The sequence below is a fragment of the Quercus suber genome, unplaced genomic scaffold (genome assembly GCF_002906115.3).
Source record: "Quercus suber isolate HL8 unplaced genomic scaffold, Cork oak 2.0 scaffold_543, whole genome shotgun sequence".
Taxonomy (NCBI): Eukaryota; Viridiplantae; Streptophyta; class Magnoliopsida; order Fagales; family Fagaceae; genus Quercus; species Quercus suber.
In genome coordinates, this window is record NW_027069991.1 from 386045 (window position 1) to 402851 (window position 16807).

The 16807-nt window shown below is 31.8% G+C and overlaps 2 protein-coding genes across 2 annotated transcripts; one reads left to right on the top strand and one right to left on the bottom strand.

The window, feature by feature from the left end:
- Positions 1–2560: 2560 nt before the first annotated feature.
- Positions 2561–7045, bottom strand: LOC112017906 (protein trichome birefringence-like 43). The gene is made up of 5 exons (XM_024050359.2): positions 6738–7045; positions 5219–5390; positions 3673–3848; positions 3406–3564; positions 2561–3051 (listed from the first exon to the last, which is right to left on the bottom strand). Exons 1-5 carry the CDS (start codon positions 7001–7003, stop codon positions 2757–2759), a joined length of 1068 nt encoding a protein of 355 aa, XP_023906127.1. The 5' UTR covers positions 7004–7045; the 3' UTR covers positions 2561–2756.
- Positions 7046–10414: 3369 nt separating this feature from the next.
- On the top strand, positions 10415–11095 carry LOC136063565 (uncharacterized). The gene has a single exon (XM_065764163.1). The coding sequence runs from the start codon at positions 10415–10417 to the stop codon at positions 11093–11095; it is 681 nt and encodes a 226-aa protein (XP_065620235.1).
- Positions 11096–16807: the final 5712 nt, after the last annotated feature.

Sequence of the window (16807 nt, forward strand, 5' to 3'; positions counted from 1 at the left end):
CACTGCAAACCTAATCTACCCAGTGTATCTAAGCCCTCAAAGCTTCTTGCTCTAACGAGGTTGAGCCGAACCTTTGTTTACTTTAGCTTACCGGATTCTGCTATAGCTCATAGCATCAACTAATAACCATTGATCCCTTTCTAACTGCTTCCCAAAGCACCAAACAGCATTCTCACAAATGTGGGTATGGTGAGAAAAGAATTTGGGTAAGAACCTCTCAAGAATGTAACAATAAAGAGGATGAGAGTAGAGGAATTTGAAGAGTCTCTATGTAAAGATTGTGGATGAATCAATCTTGTTTTTCTCTAGGGTTTCTCTCTCAAAATTCTCTCTGGAAGCTCTCTATATTTTGTGGGTATAAGGGGTATTTATACTAGAGTGAGAGTGAAATGCAAAGAGTCAGGTTTTTCAAAATAGGGTTGGCTGGCAGCTTGGCCTCGTGACTTGACTGAGTCGCGAGTTCAAGTCGCGAGATAACAGAACGTCCAGGCTGGACTTTTTGTCCTGTAGTGCTTCAGCTGGTGTGACTGGTCATCTTCTCGCACGCTTCACTCGTGTGTTGCAGTTGGCAGCTTGCTAGTTGTGAGTCACCCGCGAGTTCCAACCGCGAGTTTCTGCATCCTTGTACAATCTTGAGCATTTCTTCAAACTCTCTCACTCATTACCCTTACATGATTCCCACCTAAATACAAGGTTACTAATTACTAAATTACAAGTAAATTTGACATGGAATAAAGCCAACACAATGGTTAATTAAATTCAACCTTACAGTAGGCAATAATGCGGATACAAATTTTGATGAATGAGCAATTTGAAGGAAAAGTAGAGAAATTCACTCATGTCCTTCTCAAGCTTAAGAGCAGAAAACCAAAAAAGCCATTGGATGGTCTAAGAGTTAATTAGGCCCATATTATTGATAATGATTGATGATCTCTAGTAAGTATGTAAGACAACTTGAGAGTTAATTAAAGTGTACCCTTTAAGATGACCTTTGGCTTGTCCTTATGAGTACCTTATCTTCCACTTCTCATATTCTCTTATTTACTTAACAATTAGCAGAAAGAGAGATTTGCAAGGGTGTATCGATAATGTTGAATTTCGCTTTCATGGGTGTGTATACAAGTTTAGTTGAAAGAGATTTAAGCCAATTGAATCCAAAACCATATCTCCAAGTTGAGGTCTATTGAAGAACATGAATGTAATAGCTCACAAAGAAGAAACGTGCAAATATGTAATTTTGTGATATAGACAGATAAGAAAAGAAGTCCATATATATCTCCAATAGTCCAATGTACTCTAGGAGCTCTCCAAACTACCAAATTGTCTCTTCTTAAAAAAAAAAAAAACAAAACTACCAAATCGTTCGAATTCTATGGCCCTTCTTCATCATCTTCTCGCACATTTTGAATAAATATCTTGTTGTAATGAATATAAATTACAAAATAGTTTTGAGTTTGATCCATTGTAAAATTATTTGGCCACAAGTTCAATGGTCTAAAGTCTAAACAATTTTAGGTTGATAAAAAACAAATGTATAAGACAAGTTGTGAAGTTGCACGTTTTGTGTATCAAATTCATGGAATGGAGAGTGATAGCGATATAGCGTGGTTAGACAACTCTATTGCCACATAAATTTGTTGTATATATCCTAAACATATTTTTATATATAAGTTCTAATTACAACAAGTTTACGAATATATATCAATATCCTTATTATCTCAAATATGAGGTCTTTGATGAAGAAAACAAACTCATACAAATATCTGTGTGTGAATATGAATGAAAGGGACGAGAGACAAAACATACACGTTTGGAATGTGTCAGTGTGTGTTTAGAAAAGACCTCATATGTGGTTTAGAAAAAAATTCATATGTTCAGCTAGAAGTTCTCCCGGACCCATATAAAATTGTGTTTGGTTATGTAGAGCCTCGTTTTGTTATCGATCCGATTTGTGACTTGACCCAACTGGAGCTTGGGCCATTTTTCACCTGTTTTTGGTATATATATATATATTTGTCAATTCAGAATTAGGGTTTGATTTTTTTTTTTTTTGATATAGTGAAAATTGTTGCAACTTTGTTGGCATAAGCATATTATTAAACCATGTAAATTTTTGTGTTGTGTGATTCTTTTTAGTTATGCATATTTTTTTTTCCTTCCCTATTTTTGTTTCTTACAGATTTAGGAATTAGGTTAAATTTGTAACAAATCGTTCACTAGGAAATGGACTATCTCATTTTTAATTAACTAGCTAGCATGTGAATTATATAAATTGCAATCGTAGTCATTGATAGAGAAGCCATTCATGCTGTCATGCAGTACTCTCTAGTTGCAACCCTATTCCTATCAATAAATAAATCAAATAATCAACACTCCATCCACATATATAATTATTTTTATTTATTTGAGATCATAACACATTAACACATTAAAATTTAAATTTCTTTTACCTTTCCTTTTTAGCAACTTAAAAAATTTCCTTTCATTGCTAAGGTGCCAAGGTTAAATCAGCTTGCAGCAACCACAAGAAACTATAAAAAAAAATAAACAATTTTCCCTATTACGTAATTAATTGCAATATTTTCTCTTTTGAGCATATAAACTTTATTGATAAGAAATTGACTTAACCACAATGTGAGTTTGGTATAGATGAATGGGGGCCTTGATTCGAGCCTCAGGAGAGGGGTGAGGTATTTATTTCTAATCAGTTTACACACACAAAAAAGAAGAAGAAGAAGGAATCGACTTAATTAGTTCTAACTAAGAGCTGCATATAAGAGTTCATTCCAAGTATCAGGAATTCCAGGAAGACACCAATGGGTGCAATCCATGCCACGGCGGCCTGCGTAGCCATAGTCTGCCGGGTGCCCGTCTTTTCTTAGCTGTGAAAGATTTGTTATCTTGAGCAAATGAACTGGCTTTGACATTTTACGTAAAACCCTTTCTAGTACAACTTCTGCTGGGTGTGGACCTCCTGGATAGTTTTCCCTAAGCACTGGTAGGGTTTGTCCCCTGCAGGTCTTTGCATTTCGATCCCCCCATTCACTTGGACTAATATGAGAACAAAAACAATGTTATTGTAAGTGAGCTCGGTGGAAAGACATTGATTTCTGCCTAAATTTTTGTATATATGTAGCTAATTATGTGAAACTATGCAATTAAAATAAAATATGAAGCTTTTTGGTCAGTTAGGAAAAAAGAAAGAAAAATTTAGCATTTTGGTCTTGTTTAACAATCTAGTTCATCCACTATTATACTTTTCCAATGTACTAAGTTAGTTCATGCATAGGACTAGCTAACTACTCAAAAGTTATAATGTTGATTAGAATAGAAAGACAAAACGTTAAGAAAAAAAGTACCATAAAATTTATAGGTAGAGGAGGTTATGTTGTAAAACCAACTTACCTCATATGATCTGGGGAAACACCCTGAAAGAATACCGTGGTTTTTCTTGGATCGATGTTAGCTTCTACCCATCTGGACCATGTAATAAGTGCTTTCTCATAGGCGACCATGCGATTTATGTCTTTGAATGTTTTTCCTCCATATCGAACAAAATCCCATCTGCAATGCAAACGAATTTAAAAACACACTCATAGTTTGCTTGTTTTTAGTTAGTAATTTAAGCTGAAGGTTTAAGCAAGATGAAGTATATGCTGGTAGAAATATTACGGTTGTTTTCTCCCAGTGTGAAGCCACCAATGCCATGTATCGAAGATCAATACGTCAAATCCCTTCCATGTATTTCCACTTGATATTGAGTTAGGATATAGAACTCGCCCCAGTTTATTCTTTACAATGTCAACTAGAAAGGCATTGCGGGAGTACATCAACGAAAGATCATATGCCTACAATTTGTGGGATGCAAATAAACACTTCAATGTATATTAAATTATTAATGTTGTGGATATTGAGGACCAAAGTAATTGAGAAACAATTTAAATATCTATTGATCCTCCTTCGAATCTTATTAAGCAAACACTTCAAAATCGAGGAACATGATTATTGTTAATGGCAAAATAAATTAAGCTTTTGGGGTTTAAAAGGTTTAAATTACAGGTGTGAAAAATATTTGGACATTCAAGATCCAGATTCCAATTTGTAAAATTTTTCTACTAACGAATCGTGATTCTAATATTTAGATTCTACTTTTTTTTTTTCTTTTTTTCTTTTTTCAAAAGCGAATTTGGATGTTGGACATCTGAATTCCATTTTTTTCCCTTTCCTCTCTCATATAATCTCTCTCTCTCTCTCCCTCTCCAACCAGTCTATCTCTCTTTCATTCTCTAGTTTGGTTTCTCTCTCTCTCTCTCTCTCTTCAAGTATTGGCGTTGAAAGTATTTTAATTGTAATATTGAAGATTGGAGAGAGATAGAATGACCAAATTAGAAAGAGAGAGAGAAAAAAATGAATAGAGATAAAGCCGGTTGGAGAGAGAGAGGGTGTGTGTGAGGAATTCTGTTGTTCAAGGACTGAATTTACCTCTGAAAAAAAAATTTAAAAAAAATTGGAATTCTGATTTCTGATCCAGATTCCCCTCATCCATAATTTGTTCCATCCAAAACTCAAAAGATTATTTTATTTTGTCTTGTGCAATAATTTGTCAATTGCCTCCCCTCACATGTTTGCAATCATTTCAGAAAGTGCAATTAATTTTATGCAATTAATTTTAAAGAATTGAATTCGTGGCTAAGAAAGTTTTGTTCAATATGTGGCCTAGATATGATTTGTACACCTGTCACACAGTTCATGAAATCAAGTTGACCTTTGTCACATGGAAGAAGAAAAATATTCTTCTTGTGCACCTATTAAGATACAGTGCAAACATATATATAATATGTTAAGAGTAGTGTACAAGAGTAGTGTAATTTTCACACACACATTAATCCATACAGTTTTGCACACATGCCTATATAAAACAATTTTCAAATTTGAAATCATGACTTCAAATCATGAGTTTTGTTGTATTATGTTGTGTGCGTAAAACTATGTGGATTAGCTTTTTTTCTCATATGATAATAGCTTTAGTGCATGTTTCATTTTTTATTATCTCATTCTTTTCATAGGATAATGGATATAATTTTTTTTTTTCAGGCCAAAGAAAATAGTTCTTTTTTATCACCTCCACTGTAATTTTTTCTTTCATGGTTTTTAATATTTCTTTTATTACTAAGATCACTCGTTCATGATTACAAAGTGATAAGGAAAACAGTCATACCGGAAATCTAAAGGTGGAGACCCCTCCTGTCCTCGCTAAGGTGTAATTAGCCCCAGGTACAGCCTTATGAAGCATGCATGTGAGTGACTGCCATTGGTTCAAGCTCAGTGAGTCTCCCACAAACATAATGCGCTTACGTCTATACCTTCTTAGAAAACTTGCTCCATTGAAACTGCATTATTAATGGGGTTAAATCATAGAGTTGGTGAAAAATTAAATCTCACAATCTTGGGTAACATATAGCAACACGTAATATTGTTTACTAGTTGGAACAAGTCATCATTTAGAATTTTTTAGTGTGCTTTAAATGATAAAACATGAATATAAAATTGTATGAAAAAGTACAAATAATAAATAAAAAGTGGATAATGTTATTGAAATGGTACTTTGCGACTAAGACCTGTTTCTGGTGCACATTTTCTATAATGCATTAGCCGATTATGGGCGAGGGTAAAACTTATCTCATGATAAATCATTATGTGTCACAAAAATTAAATTAATCAAATAATAGTAAATTTTATCATTTTTCATAATATTTTAACATCTCTAAGCATCCTCTGATGATATAATTTTACTAGTATTTCCTAAGAAAAATCAACATACCAATTAAGCAGACTTTTTTAAAACACAAAATGAGCCTAGCTAGCTAAATGGTATGAGAGTTCCATGCTTTCCCCTAGATCCCTTAATTAGAACACGCAAAAAGAAACTATATTTGGCTCATTAATCATTTGGGTTTTTCCCCTTCTTCTTGGCAATGGTATTGGACCTCATCTTAATTTTGTTTTCTTTCATAGGCGTTGACCACAATTTTGTAATAGGTATAAGACTTTATTGCATGAAACGGGATTTTTCAACGGTAAATTTTCACATAATCTTTGTATTAGGTATAACTGGCTACGGATTTTTCACAAGGCAAATAAATAGTGATTTTTCATGAGCTTCTGACATGTTTAACATGTTACACGTACTGTTTATATATATATATATATATATATTAATTAGATGTATTTATCATACACAACTTGTTTTATATAATTTTACACATATTTCTTAGAAACGTTGAAATCGTGACTTGAAATTATAATATTGATTACTTTTTGAATAAAACTATATAAAATAATTAATGTGCAACAAGTTTAACGTTATAGTTAAAAAAAAAAAAATCATCTCAAATTCTGAAATAGTAACTTTTTTTTTTCCTTGCATGTTTAACGTGTGTAGTCCAGCCTAATAAAGAAAAAACAGGTAGGTTAACCATAACGAAGAGCATGCTGAGAAAACTACCCACTCTCAGACGACGGACCACCGTGATTCAAAGCAACCTAGCTAGTTGGCTAATATGTTATACACACAAACACGCACTTGGTGTTGTGTTTAGGTGTTGGGTTTTAAACACAACACCTCATCTTTCAATCCAATAGAAAAGTTTGAGATTAGAGAAGCAAAACAATTTTATTAAGGTAGAGATATATATAGAGAGAGTACAGATCGAAGAGAGTGAGAAATTAGTAGGTACCTTGGTAAGTCACATGCGAAAGGCTTCCATCTGTATTTGAGATATTGGTTGTCTGGTCTTCCATTCTTTTGGCAATCGAATTCCTTCCCTATAAATGGACAGTCCCCTGATTTGTAGTGAGGGTAAGAGTGGTCATAGACCCATTTCCCTCGGAACAAATCACAGCCTTTCTTTCCATGTTTGCTTAAACTATATATATTCTTTGCATGAACTTGGTGTAGAAGTAAGAGTACAAGACTTGCAACAGTAATAGAGAAAACACCCATATTGTGAGTGTGTAGTTTCTAGAGAGAGAGAGAGAGAGAGAGAGAGAGAGAGAGTTACTATGATTTCAAAGTTGGAACATGTATATATATACCTTAAATTTGTTGACTTCTTCTATTTGTCAAGTTCTCTTTAAAGCTTGTTTATAACTACTAAAAAAGTTCTTTAAGTGGTTTTATGAAGGGGGTTAGATATTTCCAGTACTTATTTTTATTTATATTTCTAACACTAATTATTAAATTTAAGAAATGCAGTTCATGAAAACCATTAAGATTATCAATTGAAACACCTTTAGTATTTGTTTCTAAATTTCAGCGAAATGGCTCTCTTACTTCTATTAATCTTTATTGATTTCTGCCTCGCATGGACTTATAACAAAATGTTTACGTTAAGAGTTTACTGCCTCTAACTATAGGCTTTAGATTCTCATGAAAATGACACTACTACTTGATTTTGAGATACAAAAATTAATTGAAAAAAATAAAACTCTCTTTTTGTCTTTTTTATGGCTTCAGCTGAAGTTACGTGGAGTATTAAACTAATCTAATTATGTTGTGGTTTTTTCTTTCAGAAGTTATAAACCATTAAATTATATAACTTTATTAGCCGCCCAAATTCCGTAGGTTGAAGTAGCGATCTATCATTCTAATCTAATTATGTTGTGGTTTTTTCTTTCAGAAGTCGTTACAAACCATTAAATTAACTTTATTAGCTGCCCAATTTCCATAGGTTGAAGTAGTGGTCTATCATTAGGGTTTGTTTAGAAACAGCTTATTTAGTTGAATGTTGTACATATATTATAGCATAATTACTATAAAATTTTGTTAGTAATGAGTTGATCGTAAGATGCAAAAAAAAAAAAAAAAAAAAAAAAAAAAAAAAAAAAACATAAGGGTTTTGGTGACTTGATGGTGGTGGGAGACTAGCATGACAATGGTGGCGGCCTCTCAGATTCCTCTCTTTCTCTCTCTTGCAAATGCTTTGTGAATCTCAAGTATTTTATTTTGGTAATAATGAAATAGTAAATTTCAATTAATAATCCACAACATTTTCATGTCTCGTATCTCTCCTCAAGGCCTTATCTGGTCAGTTATATTAGTCCTTAATTATTTTTATTTTTGCTTTTGTTTTTAATACTAAAATGATGGGTATGCTAAAAGACATGAAGATGAAAGAGAGGAAGGTAGAGTGTAAGTTCAGGAAATTAATGACAGAATAATAAGATTACAATAAAAATAAGTTAATGTGATTTTTAGGATAACAATTAAAAAAACTTAATAAAAAAAGATAAAAAAAAATGCTAAATGCAAAATTAGAGTGCCACATAACAGAAACTTTACACATTCATGCATGAAATCTTTGCTTTTATATATATAAAACATTAATTAACATATTCGGCTGCATTTTTACATAAACAAGGGTATAATTATTTTATGAAATTAAAAAGGTAACATTTACACTTATCAGGGGTTTTAGGCTGAAAGGGCAGTCTATGTACGAGGGGGGCATTTAGAAGAAACAATCTGAGTTGTTTCTTAAAAACGAAGAAGCTCATACGGTCATACCCTCCTCAATTGTGTTCCTTTTGCCCAAACAATTGCGTCAAAGACACCAGGTCAGTGTACCGTGTGAGAGGGCTAAAACGGGTCTCCTAGGCTAGGACTTGAAGCCATCATTAATTTGGACCACTCAAGTCTTCCTCTCGCACAAAGGTGAGGAAGTCAGCAAGGCCGTGTGAGAGGGGCACAATTGGGTCTCCTTCATTCATGCATATATGCAGTTTCGTGTGAGAGGGGCTCGACGTGTCCCCCTGGACCATGAAATGACTATGCTAGGTAGAGAAAAGCATATATGTTATTTTCTTCAGTTTGGCATCTTCCACTGTCAACAAATATTTTTAAAAACTTTTTAATTTTTAAGGATAACAAATTATCTTTCACAAATTTTAGAAAACAAATTATAAATTATACCGTATTATAAAATAATATAAAAATGGAAGTGTAGTAATTAATTTGGTTTTACTTTGCTTCCTTTAATTTCATGTGACTAATTATAACTCAATGACTAAATGTCTCAGTATAGGTGGTGTGGAGAGGTTTTCCCACCCAATTCTTGGGTTTTCCTTTTTCGATAATAAATCCGGTACGTGTTATCTTATGGTTTGCTTCCTTGTGCTACTTTATTTTATATGCTTGATATACTTTTGCCTATATCAATTTTCTTTAATGAAAAATTGCTTAGAATGCTCTATTTACAAAAGATGCTCTAAATAGGAGATGGCCTCGAAGTGAGCTAAGTTGTATTCATTGTGTTTCTTGTCGACTAAAAAAAAGTGTTTACTGTCCACTAAAAAATAAATATTGAACCCTTATAAATACCAAATAGATAATACGAGAAGAGTGTGGTGACTTTGATTCTTGGACTCTCACATGAAAAGTGAGGCACCTAACCTAAATATATTATTATACATATAGAACTTAAACATATGAACCTCATGTATTGAATATTATAATCAAAGTATTTTTGAAATAGACAAAAGACAAAAGGAATTTCTTTGATTTCAAAAACAGGCTTAACATGGTTTAGGCTCTATTAGTTATTCTAACAATAGGTTTTTACAACAAGCTTCTATGTATTAATTAATCTAATAATAGGTTTTACAACAAGTTTCTGCAATTAATTAATCCTACAAGAGGTTTTGAACAAGATTAAATAAATAATCTAATTACAGGTTTACAACAAGCTTCCATGTATTAATTAATCTAGCAATAGGTTTACAACAAGTTTCTGCAAATAATTAATCCTACAATCGGTCTTGGAACAAGATTAAATAAATAATCTAATTATAGGTTTTACAACAAGCTTCTATATATAATAATAATAAATTTTTTTATAAAACATTTCAGGTTCTCGCCTTAGTGCCTTTCTCATGGCTTAAGGCAGTAGCCTTGCTCGCCTAGGCTCTAAAGGCAAGCACCCTCGCCTTTGAGCCTTAGAGACAACTTAGTTTAGAGCCTTTTTGCAGGTATGGAACTGTCCGGGGAGCAGGGCCAGCTTGTATTCTTTGGTGCATTTGGAGAGAAAGAAATCAACGGATATTTGAGGGGAAGGACATGTCTATACCGAATCTCAAGTTTCGTTTCTTGAAAACTCTCTTTGAATGGGCGACACACTCTTCAACCATCTCAATCTTTTCTCTGATGAAGTTTTAGACTCTTTGCACTTGTATTGCTAGTGGTTTGGATCAGCTTTCGATGTCTAGGATAGATAGGGCTTTGGTTTCTCATGATTGGGAGGATCACTATCCGGATGTGATCTAGCGGGTTTTACCTCGTCCTATTTGAGACCACTTCTCCATATTAGTAGAGGCAGGAAGGATATTGAGGGGGAAAAGTCCTTTTAGGTTTGAGAACATGTGGTTAAAGACGGGTGGATTCACAGATAGGGTTCATTCTTGGTGGAATCGATATTCCTTCTCAGGTACCCCTAGTTTTATGCTTGCCAAGAAGCTAAAGGCTTTGAAAGAAGATATTATTCAGTGGAACCGTAGTGAGTTTGGAAATGTAGGTCGTCAAAAGAAAGAATTGTTGGAGGCCTTGAAATTATTGGATGTTAAGGAAGGGGAGTATGGCCTTTCTGAAGTGCAGATGGGTGAGAGGGTTGTGGTGAGATCTCATATACAAAACCTTCTCTCTTTGGAAGAAATCTCGTGGAGACAGAAATCGAGGATGCTATACATTAAGGAAAGAGACAACAATACCAAATTCTTCCACAAGGTGGCTAATTCTCGGAGAAAGTATAATTATATTAGTATGCTGGAGGTGGATGGGGTTATGTATGAGGAGGAATCAGAGATGGCTAACCAAGTTGTACAGTTTTATAAAAACTTGTACAATGAGACAGAGGAGTGGAGGCCTTTTGTGGAAGGTTTGAAGTTTGATCAGATAGAGGGTATAAAGAGGGATTGGCTTGAATGGAGGTTTGAAAAGGAGGAGATTCTTCGAGTTGTCAAAAAGTTGGAAGGGGATGAAGCTCCAGGTCCAGAGGGTTTCACAATGGCATTCTATCACCATTGTNTTTGGACATCATTATAGAATTTAGAAGTTTTCTTACAGGTATTAATTTTGTGAAGAGGTTAGATTAAGTTCACAGCTATCTTCAAATTTAAATGTTGCACATTTGTAAATGGAATAATATATTGAAATCAGCCTTTTCAATCTAACATTTTCTTTTATTTATTTAGGCCCCGGGGGGGGGGGGGGAGGAGGCTTGTTAAGCAAAGCAAACCATCTAGTTTCATGATTTATGAATAAACCCTTGGGTATATTTTTAAACTATAATTACAAAAATAAAAAAAGAAAAGCCCGTGTGCTTTCTCAAGAGACTCTACCAGTTAATATGAAAAAAAAAAAAAAAAAAAAATCTCATTTATCCCTTCTTTACAATAAATAAGAGAACGTTCAATTTAATAAACATTATTTAAATTTACAGCAAATTAACTTCATTCAAACTCATATATATAAATATTATAAATCTAAGATCAATTAACTTGTGCAAGTCGTAATTAACTAGTCATGGCATATGCCTCAATAAAAGAACGCAGTGAATCTAAGAATAATTCGAGGAACTCATATTAATCTTACCAGGAATGTGAATGTGGAGATGGACTGATCAGTCTTGGTCACGGTGTAATTAGCTGTTGGTACAGCTGAATGAAGCATGCAAGTGAGTGATTGCCATTGGTTTTCACTCAACGAGTCCCCCACAAACATTATGCGTTTCCCTCTAAGTCTTGACAAAAAATCTCCACCATTGAATCTACATGAACAAATTAAGCGGGCTGCAATTAAGATGTTGGGATTATATATACATATATATTTGTGGACAAAAGAAGGTCGACAGACACTTAACAACAAAATTGTCTCCATATGAAGAAATTTATTGATACTTGTGAGAATCCAACTTTTTTTTTTTTTTTGAGAAAGTTGTGAGAATCCAACTTTATTGTACTCCAGAAGAAATTTATTATATAGACACACACTTACCCATATATTTAGACATAACTTACATATTTTGTCAATATGTGATTGCATTACATTACTTACCCATAGGTCAGCTACTAGAACTCACAAAAAATATTAATCCAATCATCACTTATTGCATATCTAAGTTGTGTCAAAATATGCATGCAAGTGTGTGGTCTTAAACTTTTTGAAATTCACACTTCTTGTTATGTTGCTTCTCTATCTTAATATTAACTAACACAGTTTTAGAAGAAGAAGAAAAAGAAGAAAGGAAAAGGAAGGAAAAAGACTAGATCAATAATCCCTATAGAACGTGAGACATATTATGGCCCAAGTGGCATTAAGTAATTGAAGGTTCATATATTGTAGAACAAACAAATTAACTTTGGGTTACTCAATTGTTAGCTGGACTTAGGTTATAATATGTCTAACAAAATGGAAAGGAAATGACAAGAATTGTCCTTTATCTATTTGGATGTTCATTACCACTAATTTAGTTGAAAGGAAGTAATGCAATTGGAGTAACTATACAATAATAAAAAAAATCATTATGTTATTATTCTAGCTATTTTACTAAAAATTTAAATTTTAAGTGTATATCCATGAATGAGAAAATTTCATTAATCATTTTTTTCTTCTTCCACAATAGTCCATATTTTAAAGAAAGTATATTTATTTAAGAGATCCTCTACAATTTTTTTTTTTTAAGGCAGGGATTGAGATCTACAAGAATTCTTAGGTTGACTCTATCATAGAATTCTTAAAATTTTAAACATTTATTAATAAATAAGTAGTTTAAATTTACAACATTATTAACATTTGAAAAAAAATATTTACTAGAAAAATACTTCATTATATTATGTTCCATTCTATTCCTTTACATTTTCTAATGCAAAAAGATTAAATTACTTTGTTATACTCCCTTTTTTTACACTATCAAATATATAGTTTAGACTTTAGACCAATTTGTCTCAAAAATATATATAAAACACCAATAAACCAAAAGCAAATTCTTATTTTATCTAATTGCAAGGAGTTAAAAATATATTGTTTTTGATGTAATTGTTAATACATATGCATGGTATACTAGAAGAAAAAATGTTTGATGCAATGAAAAAATCCTGACAATAACATTGTAATTAATTGCTGTAATAACATGCTATACAAATAATCCATACCTAAGAGGAATATATAAATTAATATTCCATTAAAATAAAGTTGTTGAAGCTAATTTTCCATTAATATAATTTTTAGCTCCATTTGAAGCTAATTTATCATTTTTAGAAAATATTAATTTTATGATCTATTTGCATTGCCGAAAATTTATATTAATTGTTATGTTTTTATTACAAGGAATAGTCATTTCTTATAAATAATTTTTTTTTTTTTTGGGATTTAGACCCTCTAGATTTTCTAGGGTACTCTATAAATAGATTTCCTTAAATCCTAATCATACTTTAAGGATTTAATGGTTTAGATTTTTCTATGTCAGTATTTCACTAACAATATTCTTAAAATAATAAAATAATGTTGCAAACAAAACAATTAAAATTATTGTTAGTGGAATGTTGACATGAAAAAATTTAGATCTTTAAATCATTTAAGAATGGTTAAGATTTAAGAAAATCTATTTGGTAGAGTACCTTAAGAAATCTAGAAGATCTGAATCCATTTTTTTAATAGGTGTAATAATTTCTATAGTTAATATATTTCCACAAAAAAAAAATTATAATAAATTCAAAAAATAAATTATAAAAACAAACATATTTTTAAGGATATTTCCATATACACATAATAAAATAATTAAATATAATTCATCCCTCTCTCAAATTCAAAAAAATATTATTTTTAAGGATTAAATATAATTCATCCCTCTCTCAAATTCAAAAAAATATTATTTTTAAGGAAATATAATTATATATGTAAGATATTTTCTAAAATAAACAATAAGACAAAAACCAAAAGACTCTCTCTCTCTCTCTCTCTCTCATAGAGTGGGTACACTACACACACGGAGTGGGTTTGTTACAACAGAAAGGGGTTGGGGGGAGGGAGGACAATTCATTGGTTAGACTTTGTTTTCATCACGAATCAATCAACAAATCTTAAATTCTACGTCAAGATATATAATCAATGTGCAATCCATAGCCAGAGCCGCCAATGCATGCACTTACTAAAATGGTAGCACTGCTCAAACTTTTAGTATTAAATCTTTAAGGTTGAAGCCAATAAGTTATAACTTATAACTCAAATCACATTGTTTTTCTAATAAGCGTAAAGTGCAAAATAAGATTATGAGTTCCAACTCGTTGTATATATTTAGGTCTTAAGTTCAAGCAACACCAAAGTGTGTATATAAGTTATTAATAGTTAAAAAAAGAAAAAGAAAATAAAGGCTAAACAATCCGTTTAAGACTAAAATATTAAAGGGCTCTCTCCCTCTCTCTCTAGTAATTTAATGATGGAATTTGGAAATCACTCTTGTAAGAGTAAATTGGGTTTGGTATAAAGCATGCAAAATTTTAAAAAAGCCAAAATAAAAAGATACCTGGAAAAGGCTATGAATGTACCTTGGTAAGTTGCAGCCAGTGGGTTGCCATCTATATTTGAGATAATCTGTGTCTGGACGACCATTCTTTTGGCAATTGAATTCGTTCTTAATGAATGGACAACTTGAATTATCGTAAAGAGGGTATGATTTATCGAAAACCCAATTCCCTTGGGAAAGGTCACAACCACTCTCTACAACTTGTTCCACCTTGTAAGAAAGCTTACTGTGTACTCGGTAAAAAAGAGAAAGCAGTAGCAATGCAACAGATATAGAAAAAGCTCCCATGGCCATGTGAGAGAGAGAGAGAACTTTTTGCTTTTTTGTTGTTGAGAGTTTGTCAGTGAAACTCACAATTTATGTGATTTTGAATAAAAACAATGTGTGTGGATTGTAGAATATATTAGGTGGCCATGCGTGCTTGGTTGTAATAATTATTCAGATGATTACAAATTCTATTTTATATTTAAACTCTTAATTAGAATCTTGCCACATCATATTTATTTTAAATAAAGAAGAGGTATTTCCATAAACAAAAACAATTGAAATAAATACCCATTGATAATTATCTTAATTATGTATTTAATAGTTTCATATAAAAACAAAGTCATAATAAATACTAATTAATAACTATCATAATTATCAAATTTCACATTAATATCCTATAGGTGCATATGTGTGTGTGTATGTATATTTATAAAAGAGTTACATATTGTACGTGTAACTTTAAGAAATCTCACTGGATTTGGTAGATCTCTGTTGGATTGTTGCTAGATTTTGCTTGGACATCGTCGGACTTGGTGGTTTTCATGGTCAGGTCCAGCTTGGGTTTTGGAGGAAAAAACCTGCCAACCAACTTGTCGGTCACTACAACAAAGAAGATCTGTAGTGATGATCATGAACGCTCCTTATTTTGCATAAGACATATGATGATGAAACATCATTTGTTGTGTAATCTTGGTCACCGAATGTATGAAAAAACTTTTCATAGCTAAATTGTTTAATTTTTTTAATTAAAAAAAAATACGTGACAAAATTTTTCTTCACCTAATATTTTCTTCGCTAAAGATTATATTCAATGACTAAATAAATTTGTCAGCAATGTCTTTTATTTTGTAATTTTTTTTATTTGACCATATTAGGCAACAAAATATTTCACCACTAATTGTATCTTTGTTTTTTCAATTTTCCAATTTTAATAGATTAGGTGATGAATTATTTCATCACCAATTTTCGATTATTTTTAGAATTCAACCTATTGGCAACAAAAAATTTCGTCACCAACTATTTTTTATTTTAACATTTTGGCAACAAAAATGCCAGTCTCCAATTTTTTCAGTCTCCAATTTGTTTGTTCCACCTATTGGTGACAAAAAATTTTGTTAGCAAATTTTTTTTTTTTTTTTTTATAGTTTTAATTATTATTTTAATTTATTAGTATTCTTTACATTAACTTACTATTACATTACATTAACCTGTTCATTTTCAACCACATCCAAAAACAAATCACCCATACAATCTAAAAGTAGATAAATAAATAAAAACCATTATACTATTAAAATCATTGAAGTAAGTTGTTCACAAAATAATTACAATAATATAGATAAAAAATGTCTTCCATACATTACAAAAATAAAAATGAGTTCAAGTAGCACCACAAAATGTCTTTTTTCCACCAAGCTCATATCTACACAAATATAATAAATAAATAAATAACAAAACATCAATACTGTTGTGAGAGACCGCATTTCTTGGAGGGGTGCACTCAAAAAGAGATTTGGGTGCTTAGGGCACCTCCCTTTTTGGTAATTGTGTGGAGTTACCACTTATTTTTTATACAAAAATTAAGAAAAAATAAAATACAATTACATGTCCAAAAATACCTCAAATTCATTAATTAATTATACAATTACATCTTGGTAGAATAACTTTACAAGGCTTTGGTCCTAGTACAATCTACCAAAACAAAAGATAAAACACTAGTCTACTATCCAAAAAAAAAAAAAAACCTAACTTTGGGGGCTAAGTTACGGAATGGGAAGGTGTTAGGCACCCATTCTGCCCAGACGGAATTTGGTCTTCAAGACTCTAATGACCATGATATAACCTTCTGTATGATATTGAATGTTATGTTGTAATACATGTAACAAACACTTACTTGACATCATTAATTTAAACGAATTCGTCTTACGCCCTCTTCTCAAAGAAAAATCAAATCTGTTTTTTTTTTTTTT